Source organism: Calidris pugnax, unplaced genomic scaffold (genome assembly GCF_001431845.1).
Source record: "Calidris pugnax isolate Ruff unplaced genomic scaffold, ASM143184v1 scaffold118, whole genome shotgun sequence".
NCBI classification, from domain to species: domain Eukaryota; kingdom Metazoa; phylum Chordata; class Aves; order Charadriiformes; family Scolopacidae; genus Calidris; species Calidris pugnax.
Window position 1 is genome coordinate 1,173,222 of NW_015090855.1, and position 16,030 is coordinate 1,189,251.

The 16,030-nt window shown below is 41.7% G+C and overlaps 1 protein-coding gene across 1 annotated transcript in view; it reads right to left on the reverse strand.

Annotated features, from left to right (window-relative positions):
• Positions 1–3,175: 3,175 nt before the first annotated feature.
• PREX1 (phosphatidylinositol-3,4,5-trisphosphate-dependent Rac exchange factor 1) overlaps positions 3,176–16,030 on the reverse strand; it is a 104,536-nt gene continuing 91,681 nt past the window's right edge. The window contains exons 31-41 of the mRNA XM_014943651.1: positions 14,432–14,560; positions 13,687–13,728; positions 11,658–11,875; positions 10,512–10,611; positions 9,740–9,883; positions 8,946–9,060; positions 8,433–8,499; positions 7,643–7,830; positions 6,848–6,950; positions 6,221–6,288; positions 3,176–4,159 (exon numbers count right to left, since the gene is read on the reverse strand). Coding sequence (XP_014799137.1) covers positions 4,117–4,159; positions 6,221–6,288; positions 6,848–6,950; positions 7,643–7,830; positions 8,433–8,499; positions 8,946–9,060; positions 9,740–9,883; positions 10,512–10,611; positions 11,658–11,875; positions 13,687–13,728; positions 14,432–14,560 — 1,217 coding nt within the window. The 3' untranslated portion in view covers positions 3,176–4,116. The remainder of the gene's footprint in view (positions 4,160–6,220; positions 6,289–6,847; positions 6,951–7,642; positions 7,831–8,432; positions 8,500–8,945; positions 9,061–9,739; positions 9,884–10,511; positions 10,612–11,657; positions 11,876–13,686; positions 13,729–14,431; positions 14,561–16,030) is intronic.

Genomic DNA, 16,030 nt, shown 5'->3' on the forward strand with positions numbered 1-16,030 from the left:
TCAAATATTCCCAAATTAGTACCATGTGCTGATAAGAATATATGACACATGAAAAAGGATTTGCCAGAGTCCAGGTGGATTTTTCTTTTCAATTTTTTTATTCTAAATGGAAATTAGACGTATATTTGTCTGAATCTGTGGTTTCTTATCTAAAAATCACAGTATTTCAGTCTGCAAATGAATACTGGGATATGAAAATATTTAATGCTAACAGAAAGCCAGGGCCTGCATTTGAAAAGCAGTTTCCACTTTTGGAAATGCTCTGGACAAACCTGGACACGGCAGGGACGGTTCTCACCGTCTCCTGGCAGCCAGGCCCTGCTCCAGCAGCCAAAGGGGGCTGGACGGGGAAGGGCCACCTTGTTCTCCTGCAGCACCACTGCTTTGTCTGTGACAAGCCCCTTTGTAAGAGTTATTTCTTTTTTTTTGTCAGAGCCTGATTGAAAAAAAAAAAAAGTTTCTAGGGTACAGAACAATTTCCAGCCGGTATTTATCCCTGATTGCTTGTACTCCTTTTTCTCCTTGTGGCTGTATTTATGGTTAGATTGAACTGCCTTTACCTTTTTTGTTATTACCTTCTTATAAAGACATAGATAGACTTGTGTCTTAGGCTAAATAAATCAAGCTCTCCTGCTCTTATCTGGCAGCATTGTATCCACTTTATTGATACCAGTACAATTTCCAGCCGGTATTTATCCCTGATTGCTTGTACTCCTTTTTCTCCTTGTGGCTGTATTTATGGTTAGATTGAACTGCCTTTACCTTTTTTGTTATTACCTTCTTATAAAGACATAGATAGACTTGTGTCTTAGGCTAAATAAATCAAGCTCTCCTGCTCTTATCTGGCAGCATTGTATCCACTTTATTGATACCAGTTTAGTATCTTTCCTCAACATCTTGCTACTGCAATTTCACTTAATTATTTGCTCTCTGCACAGTGACTTGAATGCTTCTCCATCCCAACTGGAAATTTGTCTCCCAGTGCAGGCCCAGCTTTCATGATTCTATCGAATTGCATCTGAGTCACCTTGTGACAAACTCTATAACCAAGGTCCTTTTCTTATCAATTAACAAGAAATACAGCAAAATACTTTGTTTAATCTTCAAGGGCATGAGCTAATATTTGTACTGTAAAATTTCATCCCATTCATCCCCATCAGTGTTCAAAGTCTTCCCAGGTGGTTTTTTGGGGTTTTTTGGTGTGTGTACCCAGGTTGCTCTCTCAATTAGTGCCTCCCAACTTAACATCAGCCCCAGCCTGGCAGTACCTGTGCTCCAGCAGTTAATGAAAATGCTGCGCCAATTCAGTTCCCAGACTGATACATCAGCAATTCCACCTGCAGATGCCACCAGCCCCCACTTCCTTTTCAGCGTTGCCTTCTTTTCTCCAGCCGGCTGCTGACACACCTCATCATCCTGCTGCTTGTTTCCATCTTCTCCATCTGAACTGTGTTTTCCACATGTTCCACACCTGCAGTGCATCAGATGCTTCAGATCTATGGAGTCTGCAGTTGTTTGGCTGTGGAAGGCCCGATTCTGACTTTGCTTTTAGCCACGGAAATTCTGCAGACCTAATCTGCTCTCTTCTTGCCGGTTGGCTCGTGCATTGCCCTCTTACTTTCCACTTAACCTGTCTTTTCCAGCACTGGATTCAAACCCTGCAATTTTACAGCATCAAAACAGTTTTTCTTTTCTTCTTTAGTAGGACGTCCGCAGTGAAACCACATCTGTGGCCGACGCTGCACAAACAGGAAGAGCTTAGCTCTGCACGGCCAGTCTGAGCCGGCAGCAAAAACTCTTCCCTTACAGTTTGAACTTCTGAACTCCTCCTCGCTCCACACAAGCACCAGAGCTCAAACTGTTCAACAGAACTTAGAGCTAAGGAACTAAAGGGTATAACAGAAAAATAAGATCATGCCTTCTTTCCTTATAATATAAACCAGCTTTTAATAATAAAAACTTCTATCACGTCTTCAATGAGAATAACATATACATTTCAATGTAAAACAGTGCACAGTGTAAATGCCCTGGGGTACTCTTCTAGGCATCTCTAACACTTAGGGGACTGCACAAGTGTGGGCTGGGCCCTCCCCGGGCTCTGCAAATTCCTGCCCTTCCACTGGGCAGAGCCGGCGTTGGCAAAGCCAGGATCTGTGTGTTCTCTTCACTTACGGGTGTTCCTGCGGTTCCTGTAATACTATGTACATTTTAAGTTGAGGATTCAGTAAAGAAACATCCATTTCTTCTTCAAACAGCAAATGGCAAGAATAACTCTTTCACAATTAACCAAAAAATATCAGAAAGTGCATGAAATAGTGATCTGCTCATCATCTGGCAGCAGCACAGATGGCTGCTCAGTAAGAAACCCCTGCGCCCGGCAGCTGGCGATGGATGGGGTGTGGAGTTCCCTGCAACAGGTTGCTGTAGGTCAGAGGAAACAGCTAAAAGAGATGAAAATAACCACGTTCCTTCCCCAAAATTATTTCAGTCTATGACTGAAGAAAAAAACAAAAAGAAAATAGGTTCAGAACAATCTGCATCCCCAAACTTGCCATAAGTCATTTTGTGTTGACGTGTAGGTGAAAAAATTTACGAGACCTTCATATCCAAATGGAAAAAGTCTAATTTTAATTTTTGAGTTGGCTTGCGTGTTAATAAAATAAAATTAAGCCAGCTAAAACCCAAACAACCTCACAAATAAAAACCCCAAACCTTTATTTTCTAGAATGTACATCACTGCAAAGCGCTTCTGGGTCTCCTGCCCAGGAACTGGTTGAAAGGAGGAGAAGCAGAGGAAGGGGAAGTTTCCCATACACCCTCCTTCTGCCACCTGCTACAACTGGGATTCGTGAGGGAAGGGTGGTCATAGTAAGGCACTCACTCCAAAGGAACGTTATTTCTGTCCTGAGACTGCTGACATGTTTCAATTAGTTTCAGCCAGTAATTTGGAAAGAATTACCGTGCTTAGGATAATACTGACAGAGAGGAGAACAATTTTTCAAACAAGAGAAAATAAAGTACATTATATACATGATTCCTTTTTTCTTTTAACTTAAAAGCATCCCTAATACATCTTAATAACTGTATTAAAGACTACTTAAATATGGAAAGATTTTAAATAATGTAGATTTTTTTCAGTAAACTGGGAGTAGCTGTGTAATTGCCAGCATATTGGTCCCATTTTAAACAATATAATTTTTATTTAAATCTTGTATATATAATAACATGATCGAAAACACATATTCCACTCCACATAAATAAGTATAGTTCTTCTGACCTGTTTTAAAAACTACATCTGTTCAAATAATCAGATTATAAGACTGTATTTTTCCTTTGTAAAGTTTCCTTTAAAATCCTTCATTCCCAATCTCTCCTCTTAAATAGTTCTGTATTTCCAGAGTACATAATAGGGCATTAGTAAAAAGAGTTAATCAAAAACCTGAAAGCTACAGTAAGTAAAATGAAGTAATGTTAAGAAGTATTATGGAATGTATAGTCTGCAGCATAGAGAGATTGGTTCTCACTGGGCTGAAGTGGAAAATTACTCCAGAAGAAATTCTTTATGTTCATATTTGAATAAACCGTAGATTGTGCTATTTGTTGTTCAAAAGTGCAGGTCAGTTCAGGAAAAAGTGGTGTTTATGGAGCTACTGCTCGAGGACGCTGACCAAAATTCTGCTGGCAATGAAATGGATGCCAGATGCAGTACGGGGAGAGAGAGCCGGGGCATTCGGGATTTTCTGACCCAATCCGTTTCCTGACGTCCACAGCTTTTAGGTGGCAGCACAAACAAGTCATCAGTAAAACTGCACTTTCTGGAAATCTAATTGTCACTTTTCCAGGCATCCAGCAAATGGCAGTAACATCCGTTACTGTTAATTAGCTCCGTGGTGTTTGTTTCAGGAATTTCCTTGAGAAGTCAAAGCAATGCAAGAATCCTGCCCGTGCTGGGAGGTTCTCGGTGCCGGGGCCCAGCAGGTTCCGCTCCTGCTAAACCAGAGCAATGTCCCTTCCTCTCCTGCTGGGCCCCACCGGTGTCAGTTCACGGGGGTCCCCAGGCAGGGCTGCTCCCAGGAGAAGGCTCTGACCAGGCTGCAGTGACGGTGCCTCTCACTTCTATAAATCCCCATCTGTGGGTGGCTGGCACAACCTATAGAGTCTTTAAGGCAGATGAAGAGTATGGTATTAAATATTGTAAGGATGATGACAAAGTTACTGGCAGAGCATAGGAGAGGCAACTTCTCCTTTATCATTCTGCAAGCTTTAGATGAAATCTGGTATCAAGAGTACTACTATGTTTAATAACTGCAAATTTAGAAGTGCTACTAGTGATTTACTAACTAAAGTATACACAGTCATTGTTTAAATACTATTTAACTTTGACCCAATTTGGTCTTCAACGGTCTCTTCTCTCTTTCTCTATTTTTTTTGTTTCAAAACCAGTTCAGCATTTTTCTTGAACAAAAGAATCACAGAGATTGGGGTACCAAGGAGATAACAGAACACGCTTGTTGACACAGTTGAACAAACTTTAAAATTAGTAATCATGTTTTCAGAGAAATTTTTTGAATCACAAGATTAGCAAATTGAGAGCAGTGGTTGAACCTAAGCGCATCTTTGACTGTCATTCATGTGTGACTCTTTGTGGTTGCTTTTTCTTGGCTTTTTCTACTTTACATTTCAATAAACTCAAGTCTTTTATAACTTCTCTTTCAAGATTGCTACTACAGAGTTTGACAAACCTTCATGCTAGGAACTACAATCCTGAGAACTAAAGTTAAGTCACCAGATCTCCTTTTAAGTTTGCTCAGTTTTATTTCACATTATGATGAAGGAGCCCAGTAGGAACACGTGTATCTGAGTTTTATTGCCCTGAAATAATCCAAGTAAATAGTCCTGGAATTTGTCATTGTGATTTAGAGTGCATACAAAAGAAGAGAAATGCCTCATCTCATGATTTGTTTGTAAAGCTGTTTCTTTCAGAACACAGCGTGCTGTCCTGCTCATAAAAATGGGACCAAAGTAACGTCCGGCCAGTAATGCGGCAAAATAACCATGGGGCTAAAATGCTGACAGACGACACTGGGGACACGGTACAGGAGCCAACGCTGACTGAATTCTGTTCCTTTTTGAAACAGCAATTACAATCCAGCAGAAGGATAAGGTTCTATATGTGAAATATTGTTCTTTTTAAGATCTTTGAGAAAATAAACCAAGGCCAGGCTGTTACAGTGAGCATCATCACAGTCGCTAAAGTTTAAAATAATTTCCTATAAAGTTTTTGAGGAGCAGATAGGAAAAAAAAAATACACAGGGCTTGTTTAGAGTAACTCAGAAGTCTTACTGCATGAATATGGTATCAGTGTTCTAAGGAAGTCTTCCTGGCACTGAACTAATGTGCTCTTTGGAGGCACCAGCAAAGACACTCAGTCTGACAAATGCCATGAACAAGAGTAGAATCAGAAGTTCCTCTGATATTTGTACAGACTGATTCTGTAGATATTGATGACAGTATCATGATGATTTGGTACTACCATGGTGGGAAAATGCTGTGTTACAGTTTATTCTCTTCTCTCTGATATAAGAAATTGGGGGAAAATGAACAGATACTTTTCTTAAAAATAAAGGTATTCTTATCCTGTAGAGCGAGATGATGAACATCTCTGGCTCCCGTTAGATGCAGCAGTAGTCACAAATGTACAGTGCTTTGCAAAGTTGTCTTCTAGAGAAAAACATATAACCCTGGGCAACTGATCTTCCTTGGAGCTGCTCTGCTTTGAAGTGCTTGCTCTTAAACCTGCTCTGCCACAACTAACAGTCACGCTTTTCTAAGCACGCAATAATCAGCCTACGAATTATCTCTGCATCTCTGCAGTCAGATTTGCCATTCAGGAATTTTTCCAAGTGTTCCAGAGATGGCTGTCGGTCACCAGCTTTGCCAACTCACAGCAAACGGTCCAAAAAAGAGCCTTCTCTCTGATCAGTTATGTCTATTCAGAAAATGCAGAAACTTTTGAAGTTAATGATCTGCAAATCGTAAGCAGCAAAGCTGATTAATCTACAGTGCACTTAGTTTGGTACAATGAGAAAGAAGAAAGGATTTTTTTCTTTTTTCCACTATTGCTACTAAGGAGATCTTTGGTTATAACAAGAACTCCACAATTGTTAGAGAAACATAAAAGCAGCACTCAGATAAAATGCATAATACATAACAACCTACCGAGGTGCACACTGTGGCATTTGGTCCATCACTTTCAGATTCTTGGCAGAGATTTCAACCCTTGGTCCCTAAGGAAACAGAGAATTTATGGTACTGACAGTATTGATAAAGCATATGATCCTTAGGGGGAAATATTATAATGGGAGTATGGTTTCTATTTGAGAATCCATTAACTACTTTTAGAAGATTTGGAATCCATTGGGTGGATACATTAGTCATCTGTGTTTACTTAAAAGATGGAACTAGTCCCAAAGCACTTTCCAAGCGCTGCTGCCTAGCACTAGGGAATTTCTGCTGTTTAACACTCTGATTGAGACTTGGGGGTTTTTATATAGAGAAATTGTCTTAAATGTACTGGATAGTCTCTGCTTTCTAACCATCAAGGCACACACTTTAAATAATGCACACTGAGGCCTATATTTTGATTGCTGTAATGGCTGCAAAAGTGAATTTGTTCCTGTAAAATATACGTGTGGCTGTTCAGACATGACTAGAAGTGTGGCTGTATGGGTTTGCAGTGCACAAAATGCAGTGCCACACTAAGTTTGTACACACACTGGTGTTTGTACAAAGATGTGACTGGAATGAAAGCGGTGGCGCGGAGCAGAGACACATCCAAGTACTCACTTGCTTCCGCATGATGTCTGTAGCTTGCATGATGCACTTGGGCAGGAGCCCGTGACTCCGAGCCAGAATGGCTGCCTGCTCCAGGGACACACTCAACGTACTCCTGAGCATGGGAACAAGAGAAATTAAATCATAGACCATATTTAAAAATGTATGAATAGGTTTGTACAGGACACTTACCTGTTAAGTCTGACTTTGTTAGCTAGTGTTCTCGTATTTACTTTTTTAGTTTTTTTACTCACAAAACTACCAAATAACCTCAGTCCTGCATTTCCAGTCTCGTTACACCCAGATATTGCAATTGTTTGAGTCTGCAGCATCATCACTACACGGCTGTGCTGCACTGCTCCTCTGCACCCATTCATGGAAAGTTACTCACAAACCAATCTTCTCTTATCTCAATGGTTTTGAGACACTGGAAGAAGAGCGGTGTGTTTAGAATCAATGCTTGCACACCCCAAGATTCTAAAGCTATTTTTGAGCCACTTCCTACATTTTCAGTGTGTGATTGAAGACAACATTGTCTGAAAGTTCTGTGCTATGAGATCACTCAGTCAGTTGCATTGGTTGATGCACTGAAACATAAAAAAGTTTGTGTGTCAATACTAATTACTAACAAAAGTATTAAAAATCACAACCTACCCTAAAATAAAGATGGCAGTAGATTTAGGTGCTTATATTCCCTTATAATCTACCTTTCTATTGCTTTGAACAGAATCGAATCTATTACTCAAATCTCCAGAAAGGCCAAAAGGTGTGACCACACCAGTGACACGTAGGTTTCTCAGGTCTCACCTCTGCATCCCAGTGCCACACATGGTGATCTGACAGGCTCCGAGGCGGTAGCAGAGCTCGGAGGAAATAGGGAGCAGCCCAGCTCCTGACGTGTTACTGCTGGAATATCCTGACTGGGTTGGTTTTGTGGTAATGAAAGACTTCATCAGCCTGCACAGCTCATCCATTGCATTAATGGGGCGAATAAGCTAAAGAAAGCAATAAAAAAAAGCATCAGTGGCAGAATTGCATCTTTAGTTATAAAGACATTTACAATTCTTTATCCTATGTCTAAGAACCATAATCTACGCAAGAGTAACTGCCACACAGTAACAACCATTGAGACTATATATGAACTTCAGAAGTGGAAAAATGCAAACAATTACTTGGGCTTGGAGCAATTTTTTGCAATTATCACAAATCACATAGGTTGTTTACAACCTATATTACAATTGCAAAGCTTGACTCTGATTCTGTCTTCCCTGCAGTAGCATTTAATGCCTGACGTGCGTATATTCACCTGCCCCAGTCAGACAGACTGCCTTTACATGACATGGGCAGTACTATTTTCCTGTTCCTGCCTGCCCCAGTTCATGGGCAGCACTATTTTCCTGTTCCTGCCTGCCCCAGTTCTGCACATTTTCTTCTAAACAAAAAACGTGTAGCCAAGCCTCAGAGAAATTCAGATCACTTCTTTAGGGTAGGGAACATTTTTTTAATGATGTTTGGGTTTGTACAGGTGCAGACCCTGTACGGACATCCCACTATTCTGTGAGAGAATTTATTGTAGAAATAGACGCAGTAACAATACCTGGTCAATCTTCACTGCAGTAGCATTGGAATCAGTGGGCAAGTTTGATCTCTCCAGGTAAAATGTCCTGCAAAAAGGGCAGCAAGAGCTACATTAGTTGGTGCGTTTCATTTCAAGCACAAATAGGTATCTATTTTGTATAAAACATCTGACAAGGCTGTGCTAAAAATCTTGTACTTCAAGACCTGCTTTCTTATTGAACCATTTTCATTACAATAATTTACACAGTCTGTACTAAAATATGCCAGATCCCCTTTTTATGTAATTTTAGCTCTGCACAAAATTCTAAAGTCAAATTTGATGGGAATTTCATCCTGTAAAGTGCACTACTTCAGAATTAGCTTAACTATAGGAAGAAAATTAACAAGTTTCCCACACAATGAGAATCTCCAAAAATCACATTTGTACAAGAAACCATCAGGAATAGAATCTCTTTTTCATTCAATTTTAAGGACCTTAGGAAGGAGCACTCTTTTCACTTTTCTTTTAAGGCAAAGGAGAAGCATGAAATACCTGAGTTTACGGTAGTATTGCTGCACTTTTTCAAGTGAAATGCTGTTAATTTGCTGTGGAAGTTCCTCTGGAGATGAGCCAGCTGGTTGTGATTGACCCTCCGTACTCTCCAAAGCTGAAGAAGAAAACATTTAACCTATATTACTAATTTTCTTTTTATTTGTTTATTTATCTTTAGATCATCTCACTGCTCAGCTAACGACCGTTGGATAATGTCAAGGTTGATTTTGTTACTGCATAAATATACTGCATTTCCCAGTAGGGGACTATAGTGGTAGTTTCATAAAGGTGAGCTTCCCAGAAAGCAGCTGTGTCTGACAGCAATTACTCCCCACTAATATCCCCTTGAAGGAAATGTCCTGTATTGTATTTTGGTGTGAATCTTTGCTTATCAAGTCAATTTCCAGCCCTTATGATTCTGTCATGCTGTAGGCTTTTAAAAACACTTCTCTGTAGCCTGGGAACATCTGATAACAAACTCGATCAGATTGTCCATGTAGTCCAATATAATGTGGACTAAAACACATTAGAAAACAGTAAAACACTATAAAGTCTAATATGGCCTTTACAGGAAGGCATAAAAAACCCCCAAACAGGCAGATCTTGTTCTCATGATTGTATCTTACTCTACAATCTGGCACTCCCCAGGTCTTCCTACAATAGAAACATCTGCTTCTTAAATGTATCTGTAGTTCTCAGCTGCATTATGTTAAAGCTTCATGGTCATTCTTTATTTTCAGTCTTTCAACATCATGAGTTAGCTTATTTTTCTCAAGAAAGCTTTTTATAGCCACCTTTTGTAAAGAGCACCGTGTGCAGTTTCAAGCTTCCCCCATTCTGAAACCGAGAAGGCAGTTTGGAGAAGTAGTAGCTGTCAAGATAAAAGATAACCTTCAAGGCCTGACGACTTCCTTCGATGTGGTAGAAGACATGAGTATCTGGAGAAATAAAGATAAAACACTTGCTGTTTTACCACAGCAGGAGAAATGCGAAACCACCTCTATCTTTGTTAGATTATCTAATGACATTTCACAGCTCCACCATTAGATGAATAAGGGAGAGCCTTTACTGAGAGAGTGCAGGCTCTGAAATACTGTACTTAAAAGGACAGCCAGTCAGCGTGCCCTAGCGTGATGGCTGATGCTAATACAATAAACATGGTTAATAATTAAAATCCTAGCTTGTTGTATGGGATCTCAGAGTCAGCAAACAGAGAGAGATCTGGCAGGGTGGGACACAGGACACACAAGAGCTGGGGAGGGACAGTCCTTCCACCTTATGCAATGTGAATGACAAACATGTGTCAGGAACTGCTCATCATGTGTCACAGCTCCCCGTGTGTGCAATCCCACGGGTAAGGTACCCTGGCACAGAGCGAGCTACACATCACAGAACATGCCACCAGCATCCCACGGGGTCAGTCCTGCTCTTTGTCCTGTCTATTTGCAGGAAGCTGAGGCAATGCAGCACTGGGTCTGACATGGTCTGTTAGACTTAGAACCACGGAGGGTATTAGCCCATAGAGCAAACAAGAGAAAAAGCTTCAAAGAAACAGAGAACACTCACTTGCTACAAGACTTTCATCCAGCTGCTTGAAATAGAAGGCAACTTTGTCCAGTTCAGTCAGAGTGACCTGGAAGTCTTCCAGCATGGTGCGCTCCTCCTTCTGCGGGGCAAAGACACAGACAGAAATAGGTTACAGTCTGCCTGGAAGAGATCAGTGGAGGAAGGTGGAGTTATTATGGACATGCTTTGGTTCAGGACACCCAGAGCGGAATGTGGAGCTTTCCATTTACTTCATCCCAGCCAGGTAATTAACTAATGGCTCTTTAACTTTGTGATACACACTCAGCTACCCTTGGCTTAGATGTCATTGGATGTGATTCCCAGAGAGTAGAGAGGTTTAAGGACTGAATAAGTTTGAGGGGATCTTTCTCCAAATTTTATACCTACAAATGTGAAGAACAGCCTATTGGTTACTGTGTAATAAACACCTATACATTCCATGCAATGTGAAGAAATAGTAGTTACATACACATATAGTTTGGATTGTATTTTTTAAAAAAACCCCACACTCAATCTACAATTTTTACAAAGTCAAAAAAAAGTCACTTCTCTCTAGTGGCAGAGCTACTTGTCTTTGTTATGCTCCTTTTTTCTTAACATTTTTACAGTTACGGTAGCTGATCTACTGCAGCTGTGGCTTATCTGGATGTTCATTAGGTGCAGAGGAACTATGCAAGACCAGCTCCTCCTTAGACATCTTAAATACCAGCACCACGGAAGTGAGAGGCTGCAGTCTACCCATTCTAGAAAAGTGTCCAGTCTATGAACAAAAGCATAGATTTTCACATTTTCTGAACTCGAAATACTCAGAACGTTGTCAGCGATGTGGTGAAGTGCATGCTGTCACCAGGAGATGGCAGGCCACACATGCGGCACCGACAACTGAGCAGTAAACCTCCCTAAATGCAGCAGTGTTACTCCAAATATGAAGGCAGACAAGATTCCTACAGTGTTCCAGTGTGACAGGGGGTCCCGTATTTGTGAGGAGATGAAGATGATGAGATGTGGAATATTGGCACATGGTTGTCAGCAGCGGGACTCGCCAGAGGTTGCTGTAGTGAGTCTAACCACGCTGTGCTGTGAGTGGCAGGGAAGCACAGAAGGGAGTGTGAGCAGACCCAAGGGTGCCACAACTCTTCATCTTACCACAGCGGGGGAGAGAAGAGACTGGTAGTTCAGTAGAACCCCAGTGGCTGCTATCTGTTCCAGCCATTTTCTGCTGGCATCTCTGCTGCTTTCTTCGTATTCCCCATTGTTGTTGTATCGATAGTTGAGAGCGGCCAGTAACTGCTCTGAAAAGGTGCAAATAGCAGCCACGAGAGACTGACAGAAGATGGAATCACGTCTCAGCTGCAGCTCGGTATCTGCCAGAGAAGGGGAGAGAAGCACAAAGAAGTCATGAGTGTACTTGTCTTTAATCTCACTGCCAAAGAGGCAGTTTGCATGTGTGCGTGCGTGACGCTTGGCTTCTGCTGTAGCCTTGCACAGACTTAACAGATAACCTCTTCTTGCTGGGTGACCTGGGTGTACAGATAAAAACAGCATTGCTGGAGTTTGAAAATTTTCTAGTCCACTTGACTGTTAGTCCCTCTGCCATCTGCACGCTCATTCTTCTGACAGGCGAGAGCTGTAACTCCTTAGTGCCATTTCTGGACTGATTCCCTTCTTTTTATGTTTACAGAAGCAAGAGAATTCTTGAAAAAAGGTCTCAGCCATTACTTCTCTCCTGGGCTATTAGAGATTCATCTTCCCCCACCCATCTGTATGTTGTGGGCTTCCCATATGCTTAATGCATTAACTGGGCCTGCCCATACGGTACCAATTGGTTTATGTTTCCTGGGAGAATTTCCCCTGTGTTAACTTCACTTCCAGTCCGCCTGCCAGGCAGCCACATGCTGGTCAAATCACCCTCGTCACACTTAAGGGGATTGCAGGCCAAAGAGGCACATGAATAAGTGAAGAGCTACTTCCCAGGCAGCCTGGGCTCCGCCAGCAGGCACCAAGTGCAGCAGTCGCTCATTGTCCAGGCAGTGTTCCCCAGAGAAAGAAGCTGAAGACATCACTCAGAGGCTTTGAAGATCTGGATTATTTTTATAAAGCACTGAACACAATAGACTGACTAATACACTCCAGGCCCTGGGCCATATTCTCAACTTAAGGGCAACCAGTCCTTCTGCAGTTCCCTTCTGTACTGCTGGGAGGGAGGCAGAGAGAGCCTAGGACTGCCCTCGAGGTGAGGGGATGGCTGGTGCCAGTCCAGTGCCATCTGCTCCTCCGTTCTTTCCAGAGGATGTTCATGGAAATGCTGCAGGAGACGGGGCACAGGTAGGGACTTAGGGAGTCATTGTATCTGCTGGCGTTAAGAACAGCCCACTCGGGCACTGGAGTGACACCACAGTCTGGTTTGGGCAGACTCATGGACCAGCCCTGGCAGGAGCAGAGGGGTGACTTCAGCCCATGCAAATCTCTCATCTTCATTCTGTGAAGACTTGAGAATGGAGCCTGGCAGAGTGAAATAATGACAGCCTATTCTAGTTAGTTATTTTCTCCTTTTCAAACAAAAGTACACCAAGTAGGTGTTTCAGGTACAAAAAGGTGGCACATTCACTCCTGTCCCTCAGTCTGTGCGTGCAGTGGTTTGTGCGTGGTAACAGATTAATGCTGTGTATTTAGGCACTGTCTGCACATTTAGGTTCTTAGTCTGCACCTGGCTGTAACCCAGTGTTCACAATCCTAACTCCTGACACGCCTGCTCTCTTTGGAAAGATGACAGAGTCCATGGTCTCACAGAAAGTTGTGCAATAAGTCTCATTTTTGCTGCATGCTCTCACCACAGCAGGAAACAGCAAAGGCCATCTGGGAAGAAGGACTGCACAAAGGAAAAAATGAAGACAGTAAAAAGACAAACAGTGCTTGTGAAACATCAGTGCCCAGCCAGGTAACACAAGCAGCTTACAGTGAATTGAAATAATGTAAACTGAAGAACAGATGTCAGATGCATGGAAAGGTTGCCCTAGATGCAGAGCAGAAGAAATGTTAGCATAAAATGCCATGGAAAAAACTAAGTGCTAAGGCAGATCATAACATCCTGATGTATGCGCGTGCCTGCACATAAAACTGTGTTAGTGACTTGTGTGTATATGATGTTGTTTTGCAACAATTCAAAACCTCTTACCTGTGCATTTTAACAAGGCCAAAAGCAGCTGATTCTTCCCATCTAAAACAGTGAAGAAAAGAAATGTTCTAGTCAGCATGACACCAAGGCAGATTTGATTGCATTTGGTGAACACACTCCTCATTCCCTACAGCCCCTGGCCTCTGCATGACTGTTTCTATTTACTCTAGTGGTCCTTACTCGTACAGGTATTTTAATGACTGAAAAAGAAATAAGGTGTAAATCAAAGAATTTTACAGGCTGAATGCTCTGTTAACTACCATGAATTACTGGAACAAATCGCACACGTAGGTGAATCCTTAAGGAGGTGATTTCTGGGCAGTGCTTTGCACTGGACTGTAAACACCAGGTTCAGCTCCAGTTCACCCAGACTGCAATGGTGTAGGATGTTGTGGTATCTGATCAGCATTCATTTCGTTTTGGAATATAACAAACATCTCCCTCTTCATTTTCTAAGAGGGTTAAAAAAAGCACAGGGGAATAGATCAGTGTGATATCATTCTGTCTGAATGGGCTGGTGAAATAAAACCAAGGAGAGAGAGTTCTTTGGAACTGCTGCCCAGGTGAGGTTTTACCATACAGCACTGGGACTCTGAAACGATAACCTGTTCTACCTGTTCTTCCCTAGAGCTCAGTACAGCCTTATTACAAATTGAGATAAAATGCTAAAATGAACTGCTAGACTGGATAAGAACAAGATCTTTTCTCCCTGAAACCGATAACAAACTTTTCCTTATTCACAAACCTTCCACGTGTTTTTGTATGATTTCAACAAGGTTCTTGATGCGCAACGGAAGGTTCCATGGATCTTCTTGAATACTGGCTTGAATATTATTCCGGCACCTAACTGTGGTTTCTTCCTTCTGTTTAAATTCTGGGGAAAAAATGGGGTTTGTTAGCCATTAAGGAAAAGCTCCATAGCTGAGAGTGGCTCATGAGTTATACTGTGTGGACAGATGAAAGCAGAGCTACAGTATCAATAGCAACAACTGTGAATGAAAAAGGTTCTTAAATAGATCTAAGAGAGAAGGAAGAAAAGGCTATTCCTATAATCTCATGCCCAGCAGTCCCCTAGATTGTTCTCAAGATTGTGGACTGAATGTTATGTGCCTGGTGACGTGCCCAGGGAAGGGAGCTCTGTGCTGTTCACAGAGCACAGAATTCCCTTCTGTTTTCTCTGCCTTTAATAAGGTGCAGGCAGCTCTGTCGGGTAGATCTGGAGTCTCTGGCTGTGCAGAATCAGATAAACTTTTTGGCTGCAGCTGTCACATCCCATAAGACTGATAAGAAGTTATGAAATATTCTGCTTTCTTTCACCTGATGGAAACTAATTATTTAATTACAGAGTAGAAGATTATTCTCCATAACTTAGCCATGCAGCTAACCCACATACCCCATTGTTGCTGATAAAATGCACAAGCAACAAAGAAACACAGAAAAATTGTCGAAATCACTGCTCATGAAGAGGAAGAGGAGAGTGTTCACATTTCCAGCCGCCACTGAACGGTGTCTGTGGTAGCTGTGACACACACAGACACTTTGGTCCAGATTCCAGCTGAAAGTAAGCAGGGCTTGTCTGTTCCTCAGTGTGATGAATGTGGGATCATCAGTTAACTTAAAGACACTCTCATTGTCATTAATAGAGTTGTAATAAATGAGACTGTTTAAGCAAAGTAAAATAAAGGGAGTGAACCTCGGGTGTCTGTTATTTCTTCACTTCATTCCAACAGTGCATGGAAAGACTAATAGATATTCTACATAAATGAGAATGTGTTTGTAAAGATGAGTTCATGTAATAGAACTTCATAGGAGTTACTTCTGGACTCAGGAAAAAAAAAGCAGAAAAAGCTCTCTTTTTGAAGAGAACTTCAAAATAGAGCTTGTCAAAGTTTGGAGCAGGGGGGCACAACTGTGGCACTGGAAGTACACTAGCAATCATAGGAAACATTTCAGATTTCAAGTGGGAAAGGAAATGCAGCAAATGTTCAGAAAATAAAGTCCTGTGTATTTCAGCGAGAGAAGAAACCACATCCTGGGCCCCAAAACCATTAAGACCAAAGTCTCCTCATGCTCCCTGAGGAAAAAGAAAACACGGTATCATTTGTTTGCTCTCTATGGGAATCAGTTTTCAAAATAAGTGTCATGTGAGGATGAGTTTACTCTGGCAATTATCCATCTGAAGAAAAGCAGAATAAGTCATTAAGCAAACTCAGGCAGAACCTTTTGGTGCCTCAGATCTACAGTGGTCAGCCCCTCATCAGCCTATCAGAGTGCTCACTGCCCTGGTGTCTGACCTATCTCTACCTCATACCTTTTGAGATCCGTATCCATGTTCACATCAAAG